The following is a 21783-nucleotide window of genomic DNA, read 5'->3' as shown; positions in this document are numbered from 1 at the left end:
ATTACCAAAAAGTATCTACCCCACCTTATGAATGTGTATTATATTATCAAAAGATGACAACTATTGTCCTAACATTCCATTTTGTATCAGTGCCTACCTGTTGCTTCCACTGCATTGATGCACTTCCGAACAAAGCGGAATCCCACTTCATTCAGTTCCACTGGAAGAGAGGCGCCATATTAGTATTTGGGGCTACAAAATGATCATAGTTAGAGCATGCTTTTTCCAGCTCCTATGCCCCGAACTCCAAGCCAAGAGAGGCCATATACACACAGGAGCGCATGGACCTTCAACTGCTTATAATAAGCAATATATCAATTAGAACCAGAAATGCTATTTATACACAACTCCATATGATGCAGATAAATGACATAATCTAACAAAGACGATTGTGAGCAGGAAAATGATTGCAAAAGTTAGAGCTACATGACTGAGCAAATGCAAAAACAGTCTAAGCTACTACTGGAGTGTGAGTATGGCTGTTTTTTGGGTAGAGTGTTCGTATAGCCAGAGTGCTCTGTACTTACTTTCATCACGCTTCGTGATAGGACTGTGATAGATCTGTGGAGGAAAGCAGAGAACAGTTTTATACAGTTCCACACAACCAAACTGATGCATCCTAGTAATCATTTGCAGATGCCAACGATGCACAATGCATAAAGTAACCAGCACTTGTTCATTTTATAGAAGAAATAATCTGCAAACCAGCTCTGATTCCAATGCTGTGTTTGAAAAAATATTTGTAGCTTGGGACTTATTTTGTCCTGGCAAATATGTGAATACTGTATATATGCTTAAAAGGACATCCAATCATTTTAGTAGGAAAAAACATCCTTATGGGATGGGAGAGCTGTTTCATAACTTTTATTATACTTATATACTGCTTCTTACAGTACATATATTCAAAGGGCATGAACAAAACTACAATTGACAGACTAAGACAAACTGACACACTAGGTAAAGAAGATCCTGCATGCAAGCTTGCTATCTAGAAGATGACATCTGCCAATTCTTTTAGGTAGTGGTTTAAGGAAAGGCATAAGCAGAACATATGGTGATATGTAGACATTGCTGGACTGGCATCCCTGGCACTTTTAGGTGAGTAGACAATGAATCACAGGCTGCATATTACACATATATCACACAAGGGTTGCATATTACACATATATCACACAAGAACACTTTTGCAGTGTGAAGCTGCCCCAACCAGACTAACAGGTGAATGGAAGACGCCATTGGGCACCGACTCAGCATCTGCCTGTTGCGCCTGAGAGCCAGTTCTGGCCAGTACATAGGAAGCAGAGAATCAATGTTTTATAGAAAGTGTGTGTGTGTGTTTTTAGTCACACAGAATCATATGCAAAGTAATATCTCTATTTATTGAAACCTATGTGATGCCTAAATTTCTGTGTCCTCGTATGGACACTAAAACAATAAACAGAGTGTTTGTCACCCACAAAAGCTAATAGTGTCAGTCTTACAGCTGACATGGGGTACTTGCACGTGCCAAACCTATGTCTTTTGGGACAAAATGCACTACTAAATACTGTTAACTATATTTAATTGTTACGTTTGGTATGTTTTTTTTCCTTTGTATTATCATAATAATCTACCATGGAGCTAATGTATCGCCCGCAACAAGTGCCCAACACATATTACTGGATATTGTGCTGGCTGTGGCTCATGATAAGGTTTCTTCCAGCAGAGGTCACTCAAACCCCAGCATACTCACTGGCTCCTTCCCATCCATGGCTTCAATCCATAGGCGTCTATTGGTTTCAGATGGAGCCTGCAAAGTGAGGGTCCCAGGTCTGAAAGAATAGAAATGGGAGAACAAAAAGCGAGTCAAAATGATGTTACGATGTGTCCTTGAGACACGTTTAAAAACTAAATTGTGAACACTCTTTTACAATACAAATGCTTACCCTGTATGCCTTCATCCTCTGTTGCAGTAAATGTATTTATGTATAACCTCATTGTACAATGCCGATGGATCTGCTGGTACTTTATATATTAGTTTAAATGGGAATATTTTACGCAGTGACTTCAGCACTATAAAACCCCCATGGAAATCTTAGCTTGTGGCAACTCAAAAGTATAATGTATCATATAACCAATGTAAAAGTCCATAACATATAGGCTGCAAAAGAACTGACAGACCCCGAGAACGAGGCACAAAGTAAAAAAAAATGCTAAGATTCAGATACATATACTGGTTCAAAATGATCCTAAATACCAGCACTGAGGTCCAGTTAGTAAACGACATTCTAATGTTGTACACTTATGGTGACTACACAACGAACAAAACATAAGGTAGGTTTGGACGTTCCTCTAATACCCATAGAACTCACCTTTCATTGGTCTCCACATCGAAGCAAAACCTCTTGTCAATAGAATCGCTCTTCCTCCTGATGCAAGACTTGAGTGTCAGCTCCTGGGTCACCTACAAGGCGAGGAAGAAGTGGGAATCTGGTGAGAACATAGTAGAACAAACGCGGAGGAGTTAAAGGAAAACAAAGGGACTATCTCCTAAAACAGATGGTAGCGGTAAGGGATTACCACACAGGCAAACAGGATTACAGCTCACTAAGAGAAACAATTACCTAACCTGTATTTTATTACGATATTCAAAAGCAGAGGCTGTGCTTCCCATCAGCCAAAAGGATAAAAAAAAAACAGTACCCTAACTGGGATTTCATTTGTTAAAATAGACAGAATTATACATTTCACATCATATAACTGCACTACTGGAAATGATACTAATAATTTTGTCTCCAGTAATTTTAAAAGATGCAATAATCGGGTCCTGGATGTACATTCCATACAACACTCAGCACTCAGCATGTTGAACAGGTTTTTGTTTGCTTTCGAAGATATATTTTTAATATAATAAAATATATATAGTATGGTGTTTGGCTGGGCAACATGGCACATATTAGCCAGTTTATGCGTACACAATACATTTCACTTACCTGTTTGGGGCCTGGCTTCTGCTCTAATGGAGTCATGCTTAAGACCTTTCTATCCTTCTCATATTTACAGTAATATTTCACCCAAGTGATGCCGAGAGCCCCTGAAAGAAGCAATCAAAAACAAAGACATTATGTTTCCATGAGGTTTAACTGTCTTTACTGATATCTCAAGGAGCTGTTTCTTGCTATGGCTTTTAGTGGTGACCAGGTTTGAAGGTGAAACTGATATAAATGCCAAGATATCATGTACAGCCTCAGACCTGCCATAAGTGCAGCATTAAACTCTATAGTATACCTCGGAGATCCTGCCAAGCTCATTATCAGAAATAAATGTGAAAATCCAAGTATGTAATGGTTATAAAGTAAGTTACAGCCAGTAGCTTTGTGCACAGGCTTCTAGGTATAAGCAACATTACTTTTCTCCTGAGAATACAGGTATCCTTCGATGGTACTCTGCCCTTTCAATTTGCAGACTATTGGAGCATCAGTCATTCGCTTCTTTAGATCCTCCATCTCCTCTCGGGTCGAGGTGAAGTGGTTTCGGGTCTGTGGGGCAGGCAAATAACGGTAAGTGCACATTCCAACAATAAGCAAATGAATTGACTTTTAGAAGTGCAATGTACAAGATCTTAAAATTGGGTTGGCTATGCATGGACTTGCAGTAAACGGAAGCAGTGAGCCTTGTTTAACAAGTGTAAATTGCACATGCTGAGCAACAATTTGAATACATTGCCAAGAAAAGGGTAACAAAAACATTCTGTAACCATTGGTCTACACATCAATAGTCAACGAGTGTTTTCTTTGCTTAATTACACAACATACTTTGGATACACATTTGACTTCTACCGAATTTACAGCCAGCTGGCTTGGTGCCCAAATGAATGCTGGTGAAGGCCAAGGCAGGAAAAAAAATCAAAAGAAGAAAGTAATAAATGGCAATGTAACAGGAAAAGGGTAATTCATTTATAAATATGTTTTATTTTGATACTACACAAATTATGCCATACAAAATGTTTGGGGGTTGATATACCCAATCCACCAATCACACACTCTACACTCCCTAAAAGAATCAGTATTTTAAGTGCGCATTGCGGTTCATTGTCACGGCTGTGTCTGTCTGGTACAGGACTTACATTCTGAAGACTGAGCTGCAGCTGCTGCTTGTAGGGCAGAAAGTCTTGCGTCAGTTCAAAGGTCAGACTGTTAGACGTGAAGAGGCAATGCAAGAAGGCCAGCACCTGGGAACAAAGACATTGATGCATTTACACTATTAGTGAAGGTCCATGCATATTTATATTATAAAAAGGAATACAAAAAAGCAATAAATCTGTTACGGCAGATACATAGCTGGAGAGATGGTGGGAGCGCCCCTGTTATGACATTAACTGTATGTACACATATCTGGAAACAAATGGACCAAAAACCTAACAAAAAAATGTTGGCCAAATCATTTTTGGTCCATTTGCACAAGTCTACGTATTACTAAGCAATGACTTAATACGCTTAGCAAATAAAATAGCACATTCAACAGGAATCCTGTGTACTTGCTCACCGGTTCCACAATACTGAATTTCTTGCTCTCCTGCACCTCTTGAATCTGGTAGACATACTCTAGGGAAGATTCATAGAAATTTTGTTTTTCTTTGTCTAGTTGCACATCAGCCTGAAGAAGAGAGTAAACCAGACTGAGTAATGTATACTTTTTTTTTTTTTTACTAAATATTTATATTTACATATTTTTTATACTTACTTCGGAGAGCTTATGATTCATTCTCATACATATCAAAAGAGAACCAAAATGATTTAATGTTATTTACATGACACTATTGGCAATGCATCTGCCACTCCTCACCTCCTGTAGCTGTGTCTCTTTCTTTTTAGATGACAAGTGCAGATGTCGGTCAAGAAGTGAATAAAACTTTTCACTGTCTTTGTCAAACTTTTTCTTCCTCTCCTGAAACAATAATTTTTAACAAAGTGATGCCTTTTATAAAAATAACAGGACTTTATTGACATTTTGTGTGTCAGGAGGAGGGCCACTTCTGTGTCAGAATGCATATTAAGGTACTTAAGAGTATCAGATTAAAAATATGTTTTCAAAAATATTGTGTTGTTTACTTTTTCGGAAAAGTTCTAGTTGCTGCATGTTTTATGCAAGGCAGCTTCATAAAAGCAATTTTTATGTTCTAGCTCCATTATGATAGCCCAATCTACAAGCCTGTAGTAAACAATAGAATCACTCAAGTAATGGAGGAATGGACTTCATTAGCATTACCATAGCAATTAGCTCAGTGTGGTGTTCGAACAAGGAAACAAGCTTGTGAGCTATGGCCACAAGATGCGACTAAATCTCCAATTGTTATCATATAGTCCTAGGCTAGTCCTGTATTTATGTGTGTTCATCTTTTATGTGCCTTTGTCCTCTTTCTCCTGAATCATCTGAGGATTTTGGTTTCTCCCTCCTCTCCCCATGTCCCAGTTAAGATATCCTATGCTTGCTTATGTTTCTTGCTCATCTCCCTGTTCCTTGTTCTGTCTCCCTTGCTTGCTATGTTTCAGCTGTTATTCTGCTTAGCTTCCCTACTCCAGCCTGCAGCATCCTACAAATTTGTCTGGAGAGCTATGTCTCATGCCTGCTCCAGGGTGCCTGCAGGATATCACTTTGTTTTGTTCTGGACAACATCCGCTGCTATGTCAGGGCCCTGGTATGTGGCCACACAACCCTAGGTGCTCAACACCCTGGAGAGTGCAGTCGCCCTCCACCAGGGCCCTGTCCATCTCCGCTAGTGCACAATACCTCCTGAACTCCATCTTTGGGTGCTCTGGGTCATTACAGTCGTCTGTATGAACCCAGTCCCTGACAGCACCCTTGCGGGAGTGCACGGGGAAATCTGCAGTTCGGGTAAGGGGGTGGGGGAGCTTGTATGAACGAGAATGCGTGATTGAGGGAATGAATGAGTATCCGGGAATGATTAGTATCCGTGAATGAGTGGATGAATCTTTGTGAATGATGTTTGCGGTGAGCGGGAGGGATTGGACACATATGTTGCGGGAGCGGAACACACAAGCTGCAGGAGCGGGCGGTAATGGTCAGAAATTCAGCGGGAGCGGGATTAAGAAAACAGTCCCGCGCAGGGCTCTAGTCTGTAGTATAAATAGGCTGGTTAAGGAGTTGAGAGCTATCTGAGCAGTGACACAGTACAGACCTGATCATCCAAAGAGGTCAATCTGCTCCCCTGTTTTGCAGCAACCGGGCGTGCTGGAGCATATCTAGCCGACCTAGCCTAGGCCTACCAAAATTCCTCCAAGAGCGCAGCAACAATTCATACAGGAGCTCTCAAAAGAACCCAGACTAAAATGTAAAGAGCTGCGGGCATCACTTGTCTTAGTTAAGGTCAGTGTTCACAATTCCATAATAAGAGACTGTGCAAAAATGGCATCCATGGGAGAGTGGCAAGGCAAAAAGACAGCTGACCAAAAACAACACAAAGGCTCGTCTCGCATTTGTCAAAAAAAATAAAATGATGACTTTTGGGGTAATATTCTGTGGAATGATGAGTCGAAAGTGAAAGTTTGGAGTGGGACAGTCAAATTACTGACTTGAATCTGATTGAGATGCTGTGGCATGACCCTAAAAAGGCAGTTCCCACTCAAAACCACAAATGTGACTGAATTTAAACAATTCGGCTAAGAAGAGTGGGCGATTTTACGGGGGCAATTATGTTTTCACATGATTACATGATTAACTCTTTACCTTCAATAAAAGTGTTCATGTCAAAACTGCATTTTGTGTTTGAACGATCTAAAACATTTAAATGTGACAAGTAAGCAAAAATAAAAGGCATTGTGGCAGTGAAATGGTTATGAAGCAGGAGGAGGCAGAACCTGTGCCGATTCCAGATTTTCTTGGCTGTTCCCGGCTCACTCATTCTGGCAACCTCCAGATGGCCTAAGAGAGGATCCAGCCCCCTCTCTACAAAATGTGGGCCTCTCCATTTTTCGCATAATGTCAGAGTAAGGGAGGTGACCATGTCAATGAATGACTTCCAGGAAAATAGAGAGCTTACTTTAGTTTTCCCAAGGAAATAACATATGCCATACTTTACCAGGACACACAAAGAACAGTTTAGAAGATCATGTGGTTTTTTTTTAAGCTGGGAATGAATAAATGTGTAGTCAGGGAAGTATATTTCTGTGACGCAAGTGTCCCAATTGGCCATTCTCTTTCTTTATACGTGGTGTAAGTCAACATTAAACATATATGATATGTGCAGATCGCTGTCAACCCTTAATGATTTACTTGTAACATACCTTGGTTAGTCCAATTTGATCCTTACGGAATCCCTCAAGAGGTTTGATCAGAAGATCATCCGCATTTTGTAGCTGAAGAGGCAAAAATAACGTTATTGGGCCGTACAATATAATAATCACCTTCAATCTTTTCTCAAAGTGCAGCCATGTGATGAAAGAATCAGACAACAATGCAACTTTTCTCAAAATACAGTTCACAGCATACTTAAGTGAAATGTCTCGGTTGCATATGTATGTCAGTCTATACAAATACTACATTCTGCAGAACCACCCCAATGCATTTGCAAGGGGAACACCAGAAACATTTAAAGGGACCATGGAATGCCTATGATGCCGGAGGTGTCCCTTTAACGTGGCATGTAGGGAATTGCATGTGGCGTTTTAGCATTTTCAAAAATCACATCCAAGAGTTCCCAATGTTATAATCTGAGCCATGTTCAGGGCCCTAATGAGGATGCAGTAGAATGAATAAATTAAATAGTGAGGGGTATATTTGACGAAACATAATACATTGGAAACAAACAAAATAAACAGCTTTCCGAATAGATCCAAACCATATATATTCCTGTTATAACAAGAAGCAAAGCAAGGTTTCTGTTGAGAGAGGATTCTAAAAAAGGGTACAGTAAGGATTATTCCATACACTAAACTCAGCGTACATCTACATATGCTGTGGTCATGTGAAGTGGACATGTGGCCTTGTTAAGCAAGGTGGGTATACAATGCGGGAGGTATCATTAATTGAACAGTCCTCCAGGTATCTTAACATGTAAGGAACCTTCCATTCTAATAATACATTTCTGGATATACTACACCATAATTATCCATTTTTCACTTTTGTAATTCAGTAAGTTTTAACCTTTTGAAGTTAGTTAATCACTGCTTAAGCTTTCTAAAAGGTGCACCTCCCAAATCAGGGTTGAGCGTAGGGTTACCGACTACTGACTGGGGGGTTTCATTGGTGCGGCTGCCACCACCACTTAACAAATACCGTATTTGCTCGATTATAAGACGAGGTTTTTTTCAGAGCAAATGCTCTGAAAAATACCCCTCGTCTTGTAATCGGGGTCGTCTTCTAATCAGACCTCAAATGAGGTTTGACTATTAGACTAAGATCCAGATCCCCCGCATCGCTGCAGGGGACCTGGATCCTCCTGCATGGTAACCTCAGCTTCTGCCGGCGTCTATCACCGAGCGCCGGCGAAAGTGCCGGCAGCAGCCGAGGTTGCATAAGCGCGTACCTTCCTGCTCCCGGGATAGCCCGCCCACTGTGGGGAAGCAGAGCCGGTTGGGGAGATTCCTCCAGAAGCAGGACCGGAACCCGGCGGTACTGCACTGTCCCACAGCAGACCTCTTCAATTTTCTGGAGGAGGCGGGGCCTAGCGGGGTCACATTGCGTCATGCTGTAATCCCGTGGGAGCTGCAGCAAGCGCTCAGGCATCGCGGTGAGTGAAGTGCCTGAGTGGGTAGGTAAGTGTCTGGGTGGGTAGGTAAGTGTCTGGGTGGGTAGGTAAGTGTAAGTGTCTGGGTGGGTAGGTAAGTGTAAGTGTCTCAGTAAGTGTCTGGGTGGGTAGGTAAGTGTCTGGGTGGGTAGGGAAGTGTCTGGGTGGGTAGGGAAGTGTAAGTGTCTCAGTGGGTAGGTAAGTGTCTGGGTGGGTAGGTAAGTGTAAGTGTCTCAGTAAGTGTCTCAGTGGGTAGGTAAGTGTCTGGGTGGGTAGGTAAGTGTCTGGGTGGGTAGGGAAGTGTCTGGGTGGGTAGGGAAGTGTAAGTGTCTCAGTGGGTAGGTAAGTGTCTGGGTGGGTAGGTAAGTGTCTGGGTGGGTATATTAGTGTCTGAGTATGTATGTGTCCCCCTATATGCCACTCTGTCCCATGATATGCCTTTTAACCCCCTATATGCCAGAGTGGCATATAGGGGGTTAAAAGGCATATCATGGGACAGAGTGGCATATAGGAGGGTATAAGGCATGCCTGTGGGCAGATGTGCATAACTGGAGGGCAGGTTGGTAAATAAAAGGAAATTAAAAACAAACAAATAGTTTACATGAATTATTATTTATTTACTAGTAAAACTTTTTTCCTATGGGGTCGTCTTATAATCAGGCTTTTTCTTTTTTTCCTAAATTAATATTCAGATTTTGGGGGGTCGTCTTATAATCAGGGTCGTCTTATAATCAAGCAAATACGGTAATACACAAACACAAACTGTACTCTTACACCAACACACACTAACACCATGCCCACTCTAGCACCATACACTAACACATACTCAGTCACACTCCTATCTTGTGTAATGCCTATCCCCACACTGCACTACTGCTGCAGGGTCAGGTAACGTCGTGTTAGGTGACCTAGCTGAGCACCTCTATTACAGGGCTGCCTTAGCTAGCCTCTGATGGCCGTTTAAATGGATTTCACAGTTATTTTTTTTTTACGTCGGATCTTACCATCATCATCCTTTCAATCTCCACCTCCTGCAGCAAATCAGCAAATTCTTTGAAGGACTCAGCTGTAAAACCATAAAAATATATGATGGTGGATTACTGTTAGGAAAGGTACTGCTAGGTTGGGGGAGCTTCAAATATGAGTTTTCATCTTATTGTGCTTAGAACAGAAAAGTATTACCAAAAGGCATCTTGGTTCCTTTTCCAACTGGTCTTTTGTTACATTTTTTACAAAATGAGACTAATCCATAATTAAATCAATGAAATTACTTTCAATGAATCCCATATTAACTTTGCCCTCCATGCAGTAGAAGCCCCCCACAAATGTTCGTTCAAAATACATATTAAAGTCACCTACAAGCTCTTGCTTTAATAAATTTGCCATTTTACTTCTAAAGAAATAGGATTTGTTAGATTCATTCATTACAAGTGTCTGTGGACTGAGCATACAAGAAAGACTGGGGTTTATGTTCTACTGATCAATGTCCCTATTTAAAAGTTAAAAAATGCCAAAGAAAATCAATAAGCAACAAAAAATGTACCTACCGTTAACACTACCTATTGTAAAACAGATTAGACTTGTATAGCAATACAATAGATTTTGCCAATACACACATCTGTTTTAAATGTTCATATCTATTTTTTTTTTTTTAACATGCATCCCTTTCTGCTAGAAAGTCTCGCAGTGTAGCTGAGGTTTCTCCAGCACAAACTGTTTGAAAATAAAGATTTTGTCAAATTATAAATAATGATCACAGCCAAACCCCCCAAGGGTGCTGAAATTTTGTGGAGATTCCTAAAGCATAAAGAACTTGTGCTGAATCACTGTTTTTCTTCCTTGGGGCATAACAAAATCAACTCAGTGAGGCAACCAGCCATTTCTCTAGGTTGTGTCATTTGCTATTACAGCATCGTGCAGACACTCAGGGGTTTTATTCTCCAAGGCAAAGAGTAGCTGTTTTCGACTCCCAGACTTCACTATGCATTGAACCTGCTCCAAGAAGAGATTGGTTGGTCCTGTGTTATGTGTAATTAAATTACTATGAAGGTCCCCTCTGCAGGGTGGGTTCTTCATAATAGTGAAGCTAGTGAGTGTCAGCTTTAGGGATCATCACCCATTAATAGGAGCGGGGAAAAGACAGTCCAAAGTTCAAAGGACATTCATTCTGGACATTCATTTCAAAAGAAGGTATATGTCAAATCTCCAGAGCCCTGTCCTTGGGCATTAACCTGAAGAACACCATCCATGCATAATGTATTAAAGTGTATCCTCCACAGGCAGTAACTAGAAGATCCATACTAATGTAATAATATATGGCAGCATCTCCCACGGGCGCTAACCTGCAGATCACTATCGACGTAAGAACCCGGACTGCACATGCCACAGAGACACCAGCAGAAAATTAATCCTGCATATTAACATGAAGAATGCTAAAATTCAGAGGTTTGCGAAAATCCGTTAATAATAAAAAAAAAATAAAGACTGACGACTGCTATTTCCGGCTAGGAATTAATTGGATACACATGTTTTGTATTGGAATGTTTTTTTTTTTCTTTACTTGTTTTACTTTTGCCCAATTCTATGCCGGATTAATGCTGTGTTATGTGGCCGTGTTAGATTTTTCTCTAAGAGCGGCACTTTCAGGTTAGGGTCCAAGTCATGGGCTGGTATACTTGTCACAGATCAGCCAGGGAGGGTTCCTCTTCTATCAGACAGGGCCCTTTTTTGGAGCACAAGGAGAGCTACAGATGAGTGTGTGATTGTGAGTCACTGCTTGGCTCGGGTAGCGACATCAGTTTCCAACATCTGCTATTAACATATTAAATGCCAGAGACTCACCACAAGCTTGTGTATAGCCAGTGTGCTATCAAAAATGACTATAATGCAAAGAAAAGGTAAACACTGTATAACTCATACTGTACCTGCGCCAAGGGAATTTAAATGCGATTCCCCTTTTTGCAAAAGATGAAACCACAGCATAGCATTTAGGAGATCTATCCTTTGAATCTTACAATCTACTGTTTAAAAGTAACTTCATTATATTACAACAAGAATGATTACAGAGTTGAAAGTAACCCCCATCCAAAAAATAAATAAAAAGGGGGAGTCATTTAATTTCCTTGTAAGTTTGCTGCAGAAATACCGGTGACAAATGAAATACCAGTGTATCCATATTTTATTTATATTCAGGGTTAAACAGGGCATTTCCATTATTAAAATGGCTTACCAATATTTATTTCATCATCGGTCATGGTGTCCCCAATGAAATCAAACTGGAAGCTTTGTAAGGTTTGGGAAAATTTCTGCACAGCACTGGAATAGCCTAGAAAAAAAAACCAAAGGGTTAATTGCACAGAAAGAGATAAAATTTCAGGTCTCAGCCACATAGTTTTACCAGATGCAAATGGATCAAATAAATGCTTCGGTATAAACTGACATAACCACGGAATAAATATATGACAGCACGTTAGTTTATCCAACAATTGACAAGCCAGATTCGCGGGTAGTCGGCATTGATGTGTACAGCTTGTATTTAAAAAGTTGGGTTGAACATATCTCTGGCCTTTAAAGCAAACACAAGAGACGCCCCATATAAAATAAGTGGGACAAGTAGATCTAGAAAGGGTTAATATTATCAGCGAACGCATACTGTACATAACAGACACAAGTTTATATAGTAAAAAAAAAAATGTTTCAAAATCAGGACACCTGGAGCTCAGAGTTCGGAGCAGGGTGTTTGTTCTGCATGCTATGTGTACAATGTAGTATCGGGGATGTTGTAGCTCGCACCAGCCTGAAGCACAAACAAATGGGAAAATATTGCTCATTCACCTCATGTACTTATTAGTCAAAAAAAGTAAATCAAAAGACTTCTGCAATTTGTCTCTAAAATGGCAAATATTTAAATCGACAGTCAGACTCTCATTACAAAGTGCGATATTCTCATTCACATATGCACTTGTTTATTACATTTCTATGTATATTCTATTTAGGTTTGCCTCAACAGATTTTCTTCACCGTGCTGCCAAACTCAGGGTGGCTTTTTCCCCTCCAGGAGGCCATGGACATTTTCATAGTTTTGCTATCCTTAAATCCAGTGAAAAAAAGCCTTTTAAGCAGCTCACACTTTACCTTGAGAAATCAATACATTATTTTAATAATAATAATAAATAATATTATCATTATTATTTTACAAGCTAAGATATTCATAGATTAAAGTAAAAAAAAAACATAAATGTACAACTTTATGAAATCAGATCTATACTGATAAATACAAGCTGCTGCATAAATATTGGCTTTATATTAAAATCTAAAAATGCTTTAATTGTGAAAGAAAAGATAAAGTCAAAGTGATTCATATTTTTATGACGTATTAAGTACAGGAGAAAAATGTCCTGGTTTGGTATTATACCCAAGATATGTGGCCTTTCACTTACACGGATATTCTAGGTAAATGTACAGTGATCTCAGTTCTGTGCCATTCCCTTCTGTATCTTTAGCAACTCTTGTGATAATAGATCGTTATCATACGCTTCAGAACAGCACAATGCATTAGAAAATATAGTATTACAACAGGCATCAAGCTACTAACTGTCTAAATGTGTAATAAATATGCTAAAAATGTTTTAATCGCTTGATCAAGAATCAATCAAGAAATCAACGGATCGATGAATAAGGCTGTGTTTAGGCCAAGTAGTCCAACGCTATAGAAGGAAATATATACAGTAAGGTGTAATACGGTTACAAAGGTCCATGAGTTATCAGTACATTCATTAAATTACACGCAACTCTGCTGAATTTAACACTTTTGTAACCAAATTCAGCATTACAAATAGAATTCCTAATTCTATGAAATCATTTCTCATCATGTAAAATTCTGTAGCATTCCTAATTTTTGTCGGGAATAGTTAATCGCCAAAAACAAACCCTGAGAGGTACTTGCAAACTTAAGAAGCGTCTTCAAAAGTATCTGTGTTTTTGTTTTTTTAACAAGTAAACCTTCTGCATTAAATAAAACAAATCTGCTAAGGTGCTTAACATACTAGATAAGCAACTACTGTTTTAGCCAAGCGCAACAAAAGCTTCCAACAATTCCGACGCTAGGGGGAGGCAGGTATACATTGGCACGTAAAAGAGCATCTCTCCTATGTACCATTTTGTAGTTGTCGGGAGGTCTGTGTATATTGTGAATCCACGTACAAATATCAAACGTACCCTACTGCAAAATGCTTGTGAGATTATTAATGATTATTGACGACTATCTTAATCCTTGTATAAAATTCTCAGATTTCACATATCAGAACACTAGGCAAAAAAAAACAAAAAACTAAAATAATCCTGCTTTGATCTTAAAGACGCACAAAGAATTGACTTTATCATTTTATAAATTGTTTTTTTAAGATACATGGAACAGTTTTCATATTGATCGTCATAGCACAGCTTTAATTTTATATAGATAGGCTTCCGATCTGTGATTATCATACTCATGCAGTAATGGTAAATACGCAATGTGAGTTTTTTTTCTTCTTCAATACATTTCCAGAGAAAAATCCTTTCACATAAGGATAACACATGCTTTGAATCTGAGCTTTCAAGAGGCCACGAGTTGAGGAGAGGGATTTTTCACAAGAGAAATGTGGGTGGTTTAAGAGCCGCTCCTTATTGTGAGCTGTATTTTCTGCTACGAAACTGTAAAACACTTTCGCCTGCAGGAAAAGCCCAAAAGGCATTGAGTAACATGGAAACCGAGTCAATACTAAAACTTTACAGGCATTTTTATCGTTACTTTCTGTATTCTACATAGACTTTAAGAGAATTTCCCCCTCTAAACGCTTAGGAGGAATTAAAACATGTAGCAATCTAATAAAAACATGACGCAGCACTTTAAAAGCTTTTTCTGAGTGTTTTGAGTTACTGTACTGGAGAAACTTTCAAGGAAACCAACAAGTCATTCTGTAGAACCTACAAGAAACACACTGAGGACCCTAGTGGGTCAAAAGAACCAAAGGATAGCTGGTCGGCAAACAGCAGGTAATTCCGACACTTGGATTTTGCTTATTCTTCTGATCCTAACACCAGCTTATTGAAGCACAACATTAGTGTGCACCCCCTCAAGGCGTTGTTAGAGTTAAACATCTTATTGTGTAAATACCGTAAAATCAGTAATAATGGTGCAGTACTTGTAATGTTCTACAACTGAGAGGTTTGTATCTCATAGAGCAGCAAATGTTGCATTGGTACTACATTTTAATCATTCAGAAACAAAGACTGGGTGAGCTATTGCTGGCTCATGCCACATGCCTGAGTGTAGCCCATTACCACTCAAGTAGCAAGTTCTCATAGCGTCCTTCTGGATAGGACTGAGGAGCTGTACATGTAGAGGAGGATCTAATTCCACGAGAGGCTGGGCGGTTGGCTGGGCTCTGGCTTTCATTGCCCTGAGGATGACTTGCCCAGATCTAGCACATTCTATCGACACTTGAATGTTGGTCTAACAATCACAGTACGTCACGGGGTAAAGGTCCATCTCATCCGTCCATCTTCATTCTAAAAGTACTTTTAATTATTAAATTAGAGTATACTCCATAATTCTGCATGCCTTATCTAGAAACATCTAGGAACTAATAGCTACCCTTTCTGTAAACCTCATACTTGATTTAAAGATTTATTATTTAGAATATCTTTATCACATCTTGGTGTATGATTTCCTATACTTTTTGCCATGAAAAGGCTATTCCGGGTATCCAATGTCCTTTCTATACAGCATCAGCCTTAACCTCGCCATTGTTTCGAATGCTGAAAAGGACCTACTAATTGTGACCTCACGTAACCGATGTAAGAGTTCAGCATTGGCACACGATTTTCAAGAAATAAACAATGTGTCAGGAAAAGATATAATGACCAAGATCAAGGAAGGAACTGTTTTTGTGTGTTTCTTTTGGTCTTTACACAGTGCAGGGGATTTTTGCTGTCCCTTGCACAAGATTAAACTACATGATAAACCTGACATTTTCTAACTGTAATTTGTTCCTCTGTTTAATGCAGTTTCCAGACCTGGCTTCTAAATGAGCCCAGAACAAACACACCACATGATTTTCCAGTAACACCTCGTGAGAGATCTGCAGCTACCCGGGGTGGAAAGTTTGCCTTTGTGGTATATTTCAAATGTTAACACTAAGGTGGCATAATGTAAATATCTATGATTATTATTATGTATGGTTTCTATGTCAACAACTTATTAGTGCCTATTTTGTGTCAACAAAAACTGCGGATGAGGTACAATTTTACATGATTAAATATTTATTACTAGCCATATTCAGTACTATTGTTTCTCAGTGGGGGGGGGTGTGGGGCAAGTGCATGGGACCAAATACCACTCCTGGTCACTTTCTTCTTACTCTGTTTAGAGGAGTGGTATTTGGTCCCATCCACTTGCCCTAAAATTTTACCTCATCCGCAGTTTTTGTTGACACAAAAGAGGCACTAATAAGTTGTTGACATAGAAACAAACTGTTTCTTAAAACTTCCTCTATTGAACTGAAGAGAAAAAAAGCATGCTAGAGAATGCAATTTATGCATCGGGATTACACATACAGTCAAACGCTACACAGAATACAGCTTCTTAGAGTTATTGACTATCAATCTATCATCCAAATGACTAACAATGAGACCTTGTCACAAAGCTGGTAAATGAAAAGCTGGCCACATTAGGGTACACACAGTCAGGTGATTTTAAGTATGTAATTTACAGTTACAAAGATGCTATATGAAACAGATGTTTGGAGATCGGTCAAACCACGAAGCTACCAAAAATGGAATCATTTACCAAGATACAAATAAGACTGATCACAGGAGAGACTAGCTGATATAGGAACAATACATTTTGGGCCAGACACAAGCAGAAAGGTGCATAGGGGCATTGATGCTGAGGGGCTCAAGTCACCCCTCATCTTGGGTTGTCAGAGGTAGCTTTGCCTCATTTACATCTTAAACTTCCTTCCATTGTAAATCAATGTGAATGTAGTCCGCTGGGCAACAGAAGCTGAATTTAACACACAAAATTACATAGGGGTCTGAACAGTGATGGGCCCCTGCAAATAAATACACAACCAAAGACACTAATCCTATAGCTGGAAAACCACTGACACAGCAAGAGACTGGAGCTGACCGAGGTCATCCACGGTCAAACACGTTCTGTGTTTACGGCAAGCAGCAGGCCAACAGTGATTCAGGAAACAAGCAGATGTCTATAGCAGAATACTAAGCTATGGAGCTGCTGTACAATGTGGCCAGTGAAGTATAGGGTATTTTAAGAAAGCAGAACCTTAATGCTTCCAAAGTTAGCATGCTCAGAATCTTAGCCAAAGAGGAGAATAAGCACAACTGGGAAGCTGAAAATCGAATATCCACCTCATCTTAAATTGGCCGCATATTGTTGCAATATTGCAATTTTAACCTATAATGTTAATGTTCGTATCTGCTTTATTAATATGCATATGTAAATACATATGAGTGTAATAGTACTGCAGCCTGCTTCTTTGTAAGTCTTGTTAGTGTGAGGACACATCTGGTCCTGCAATGAATCGGGAGCCTGGAGCTCACTCAGTAAACTTGGCTGCCCAAAACTTCTTTTTTTTTGGAGAAGGTAAACAAGGGTCTGCTTGTTCAAAAGTAGCGGGAGCAGACTCAGCGTGTCCTACATACAACATCCCCTTTGTTGGATCCCAGTTTCCGCTGTAGCTTCAATAAGACCTTACTTTTCCAAAGGCAAAATTAAAAGGCCACTCTCTCTCTAACAGATTTAGCACCAGAAAAGGCCTTAACCCCACATAATTAACCATTTAATTGCAGACGCCCCTATTCACTGCAGGGCTCTAAACTGACCTGTCAACAATGAGGGTAGACAAAAAAAATTCTTGGGGGCAAAAAAAAAAAACAATTCTTGGGTAATAACACGACGGCAATGCAACACGACACAAAAACTAGCTGTACATTATGTACAGTTCAAAATGAAAACAGCCTGTATAAACCACATGAATTGAGAGGGGCTACAGAGCATTGTAGTACGTTTCTATTGATATAAATGATAGGTTCCTTTTACACATTTCAAAGCAATCATCATCATTTTCCAAAAGCAATCCACTTCTGGAATGTGAGCTGATCTCGTAACTAATTGAAACCATGTGCAATCTAACATTTGTTATTGATACAAATAAAAGATAGTTATGTACACATTAATGGGCATAAGAAAGATGGAGGCTGGGGTTGGGTGGAGGCGGTGAAGTGTTGGGTTAAATGGGGGCTGCAGTTGACAGTACAATATATAGCTACAAACCAAGCTTTATGGAAAGATGGATTATAATCAAGGATGATAAGGGGGGGCATGGGGACAGAGAGAAAGGATCTGAGGAGTGACATTCTAATTCTCTATCGTTGGATCTTACTTTCATAGGTAGTCTTTGACAAGATAAAAGTGATGGTGTTTCTGAGGCAGGCCCTTTAATTATCTTTTAAAAGAGCAACAAGGGAGAATACAAAGCAAGGATTTCAAGTTGGAAACAAAACCAGAGAAAGAGGAATGATGAGATGGGACAGAGTACAACAACACCAGCAGGGCACTAGGATAACACAACTCTTCTCTTTGAACCATGAGAAGCAGATATTGACTGATTAACCAACATTTACACATATTAACAATGTAATAATATAAGAGTCAGAGTATGCCAGGCACAACCATGGCTCTAGCTGTGCGGTGAAGCACAGCTAGCAGTCACCCTATGTCTAATTGACCAATATCCTGTCCTGTCCAACACGCATTCACCAAAAATAAATACATATTATTACTATTATAAAAATAAACATACACCAGGAGGACAGAATACATATTTTCTAGATCATTTTCTAGATGTCCATGTGTATATATGCATAGATGCAGCCTTTGTGGCTGCTTAGGGCCCATTGTTTTTCCATGATGCCCCATTGAGTCATGCAGATCCACCTTCCATTAAACAGGTTTGTGTTAAAAGTGAAGATATTTCTCACATGTTATATACGATCATAAAATGTATACATTTAATTTAAAAATTACATTGTAAAAAATATGCATCACTGTAATGTACAAAAACAAACATACATATCAACTAAATTATGTTTATTTTTACAACTTACTATACAAAAATTATAATAATATACAATACAGTGTTCACTATAGGACCCTTAAAAAGATAGACCCACTCTGGCGTGTCTCTCTTCTATATTCATGCTTCCTGCTTTTTTTTTTACAATATTTAATTTCAGCATACCAGGCAGAATTATAGCTTTTTGTAGAAGCTACAAGTTTCCTGAAACCCAAAACAAGGAAGTTAAAAATATATTTGGTTGGCCAAGACAGGCTTTCTGTAAAGTATACACATAAAAAAAAATACATCCATTTTATCTGGTAGTGGTAAGCAGAACAGTATGCACTTATGTGAGGCTTGCATGTGTTTTAATCGATTTTGTGCAGGTTGTGTGTGTGCGCTTTGGTGACGTCCAGGTAACTTTCTAAATCAAAAGCTGCCAGGGGTTTCAGGCTTGGTCCATCACTAAGTTACACAGGTTTAGGCTACCCATATGCCTAGCGATACAACATGAGCAAATGCTATGCTCTAGTTCAATCTCTTACATTACATGACTTCATGGCAGTAGTGGTTTAAAGGGGGCCCCCACGGTCCCATACCTCCAGCCCCCCCCCAATGTACTGCCAGACCGCAACTAGGGGCCAAACTTCATCAGGCCTAATATGTTAAGTGTCAGAATATGATGTGATTCCCCGGCGCTCCGATATAAGCGTGAGGACCTTGAAGGAGCAGAAGAGCTGGCATCAGCCTAATCCCTTCTCAGCCAACAAAGGCAGGTTGTGTGCTTGAAACCTTGTAAAACGTCTGTTTACAGAGGAAGAACATTTTACTTGAACTTTCTAAAGTAAAAACAGACAAATCCATAGCACCTGATGGGATACACCCAACGTTATTAAAAGAGCATTGGAGTGTTCTGGCCAAACCATTTGCAGACTTATTTAAATTAGTCAGTACTGACAGAAGTAGTTCTAGAAGACTGGATGTTGGCAATTGTAGTACCACTTCACAAAATAAATAAATAAATAAATAAAAAAAAGTTGCAGGGAAGACTCAGCCAACTACAGACCGGTAAGTCTTATCTCAGTAGGAAAATATTGTTACATACTGTATATTGATGTAAATGGTTTGCAAGATCAGAAACATCATGGGTTTACTGCAGGGAGATCCTGTCAAACTAACCTAACATGACTTCTTGACTGGGTAACTAAAATAATAGACAAGGAAGGAGTAGTAGATATAGCCCATCTGGATTTCAGTAAGGCACTGACCCTCGTAGAAGACTAAAATACATGGAAGTGTTTGGAGGATAAAATAGTTGAATGGATAGGGCAACGGTGAGAGGAGACAGAAGGTTGTAGTCAGTAGTAGTCAGTGGCATATATTCAGAGGAAGGATAAAAGTTACTACTTGATACCCAAATTGAACTATAGCAAAACCACAGAAAATGTCATGGTATCCCAAATGTGCCCCAGCATTCTAAGCATAAAATCATAAGATGAATTAACTTGAAAAGCACTGCGGCATTAGAAGTGAACTATCTTAATAATATTTTAGTAGCTGCCAACCCTAAACTGCGTAGTATTTTGCAATTCTAGAAATCCTGTAAGAAATGGAATTTAGATTAGAGATACCTATCTTGGTTACTAAACAATTACAAAACTATACATGATACAAAAGGCTTGATTGTGGTAACAGGGTTAGGGTGATACATTTCTAACTAACAAATGGCAAGATTGGGTTAACTTCTCAATGGAAAAAGAGGAGATTCTGTTACAGTCGGTAGGTATATTAATATTCAATATAAAAAAACCTGTCTGACCTGTTGATCATTCAAAGGTGGCCATATAATGGTAAGATAAGAAGGAAGGAAGTGTACATTTTAACCAAGAAATATTGAGGTTGATTCAATGACTAAACTAAACTTTAATCAAGTTTAATGGAGGTGGAAAATGCATTAAACCACTAATGGGAGCATCTCCAAATGATTAAAATGATACAATTTAATCATCTACAAAATTTGAGTTAAATTTATGTCTACAAATATGTAGATGAGCGTAAACTCACCATACATTAACTCACTTATAACACACCAGGTTGCATACACAGTGTTGTGTGCAAGGGCATGAACAAAGGGCTGCCAGATAATGTTGTGCATGGAGGTTAAAAAAAATAGAAAAAACATAAATAAAAAGAAAATGTGAGAGAAAATGAGAAGGAAAGAGAGATAAAGAGAAAAGGTGCAGATTACTTCAATGACAGACACATACGCTAGTTTAGTAACAAAAACAATAGAGCAGTGCTATACAATATGTTAATAGTTTCAGACATTAGAAGCTTATATATAGCAAAATGAATGCTAAACTGTAGACGCATTATATGCAGAGCACCTGGCTGGCCCACCTACCTACCCATTCTTGCCCTGAAGGTTATTTTTATTCAAGATGGTTTCAAATGATACAGGAATAAACAGATTTTGTAAATACACAAAATATGTATTGACATACATTTCGCATGCTTTCAAATTTATGGTTTTCACTTGGTCTACATATGGGTCTTTCCAACTCTACCCAAACAACTCTGATGTAACCTCTAAACAATTGAACTGGATTAAAGTCGAAGCAGCCTTGATGGAAATTCCCACCTTCCAGTTAAGTGGGAAGTTCCCGTTTGTTAGGTATTTAAGGGTTTCCTCTCTGTTCCAGTAATTAGTTCTCCTAAAGGTCAGATATGGCCCAATAATACGTCCATAATTTAGTCCATTATTTTGAAGGCCAACTTTGGTCTTCTCACAATAAACACTCCCTTGGCGAGTCATGTTGATGGCGAAAAACATTAATTGGTACACCAGGTTTCTCGGGTGCAATGTTTGTGAATTCAGTCCCCACCAAAACCATTTGAGATTCAAGCTATGACAGAAACCAGGTGCTATCGATCACC

At 39.2% G+C, this 21783-nt stretch overlaps 1 protein-coding gene across 3 annotated transcripts in view; it reads right to left on the bottom strand.

Moving 5' to 3' along the window:
• OPHN1 (oligophrenin 1) overlaps positions 1 to 21783 on the bottom strand; it is a 35366-nt gene that overhangs the window by 8930 nt on the left and 4653 nt on the right. For all 3 annotated transcript variants that reach the window (XM_053474187.1, XM_053474189.1, XM_053474188.1), the window contains exons 3-14: positions 11955 to 12050; positions 9730 to 9791; positions 7284 to 7355; positions 4825 to 4926; positions 4525 to 4635; positions 4106 to 4210; positions 3389 to 3518; positions 2973 to 3073; positions 2352 to 2443; positions 1733 to 1811; positions 528 to 561; positions 98 to 160 (exon numbers count right to left, since the gene is read on the bottom strand). In XM_053474187.1, coding sequence (XP_053330162.1) covers positions 98 to 160; positions 528 to 561; positions 1733 to 1811; positions 2352 to 2443; positions 2973 to 3073; positions 3389 to 3518; positions 4106 to 4210; positions 4525 to 4635; positions 4825 to 4926; positions 7284 to 7355; positions 9730 to 9791; positions 11955 to 12050 — 1047 coding nt within the window. The remainder of the gene's footprint in view (positions 1 to 97; positions 161 to 527; positions 562 to 1732; positions 1812 to 2351; positions 2444 to 2972; positions 3074 to 3388; positions 3519 to 4105; positions 4211 to 4524; positions 4636 to 4824; positions 4927 to 7283; positions 7356 to 9729; positions 9792 to 11954; positions 12051 to 21783) is intronic.

This window comes from Spea bombifrons, chromosome 8, assembly GCF_027358695.1.
Source record: "Spea bombifrons isolate aSpeBom1 chromosome 8, aSpeBom1.2.pri, whole genome shotgun sequence".
In the NCBI taxonomy this organism is placed as follows: Eukaryota; Metazoa; Chordata; class Amphibia; order Anura; family Pelobatidae; genus Spea; species Spea bombifrons.
The sequence above is the reverse complement of the archived record's forward strand: the minus strand, read 5'-3'. Positions and strand labels throughout refer to the sequence as shown.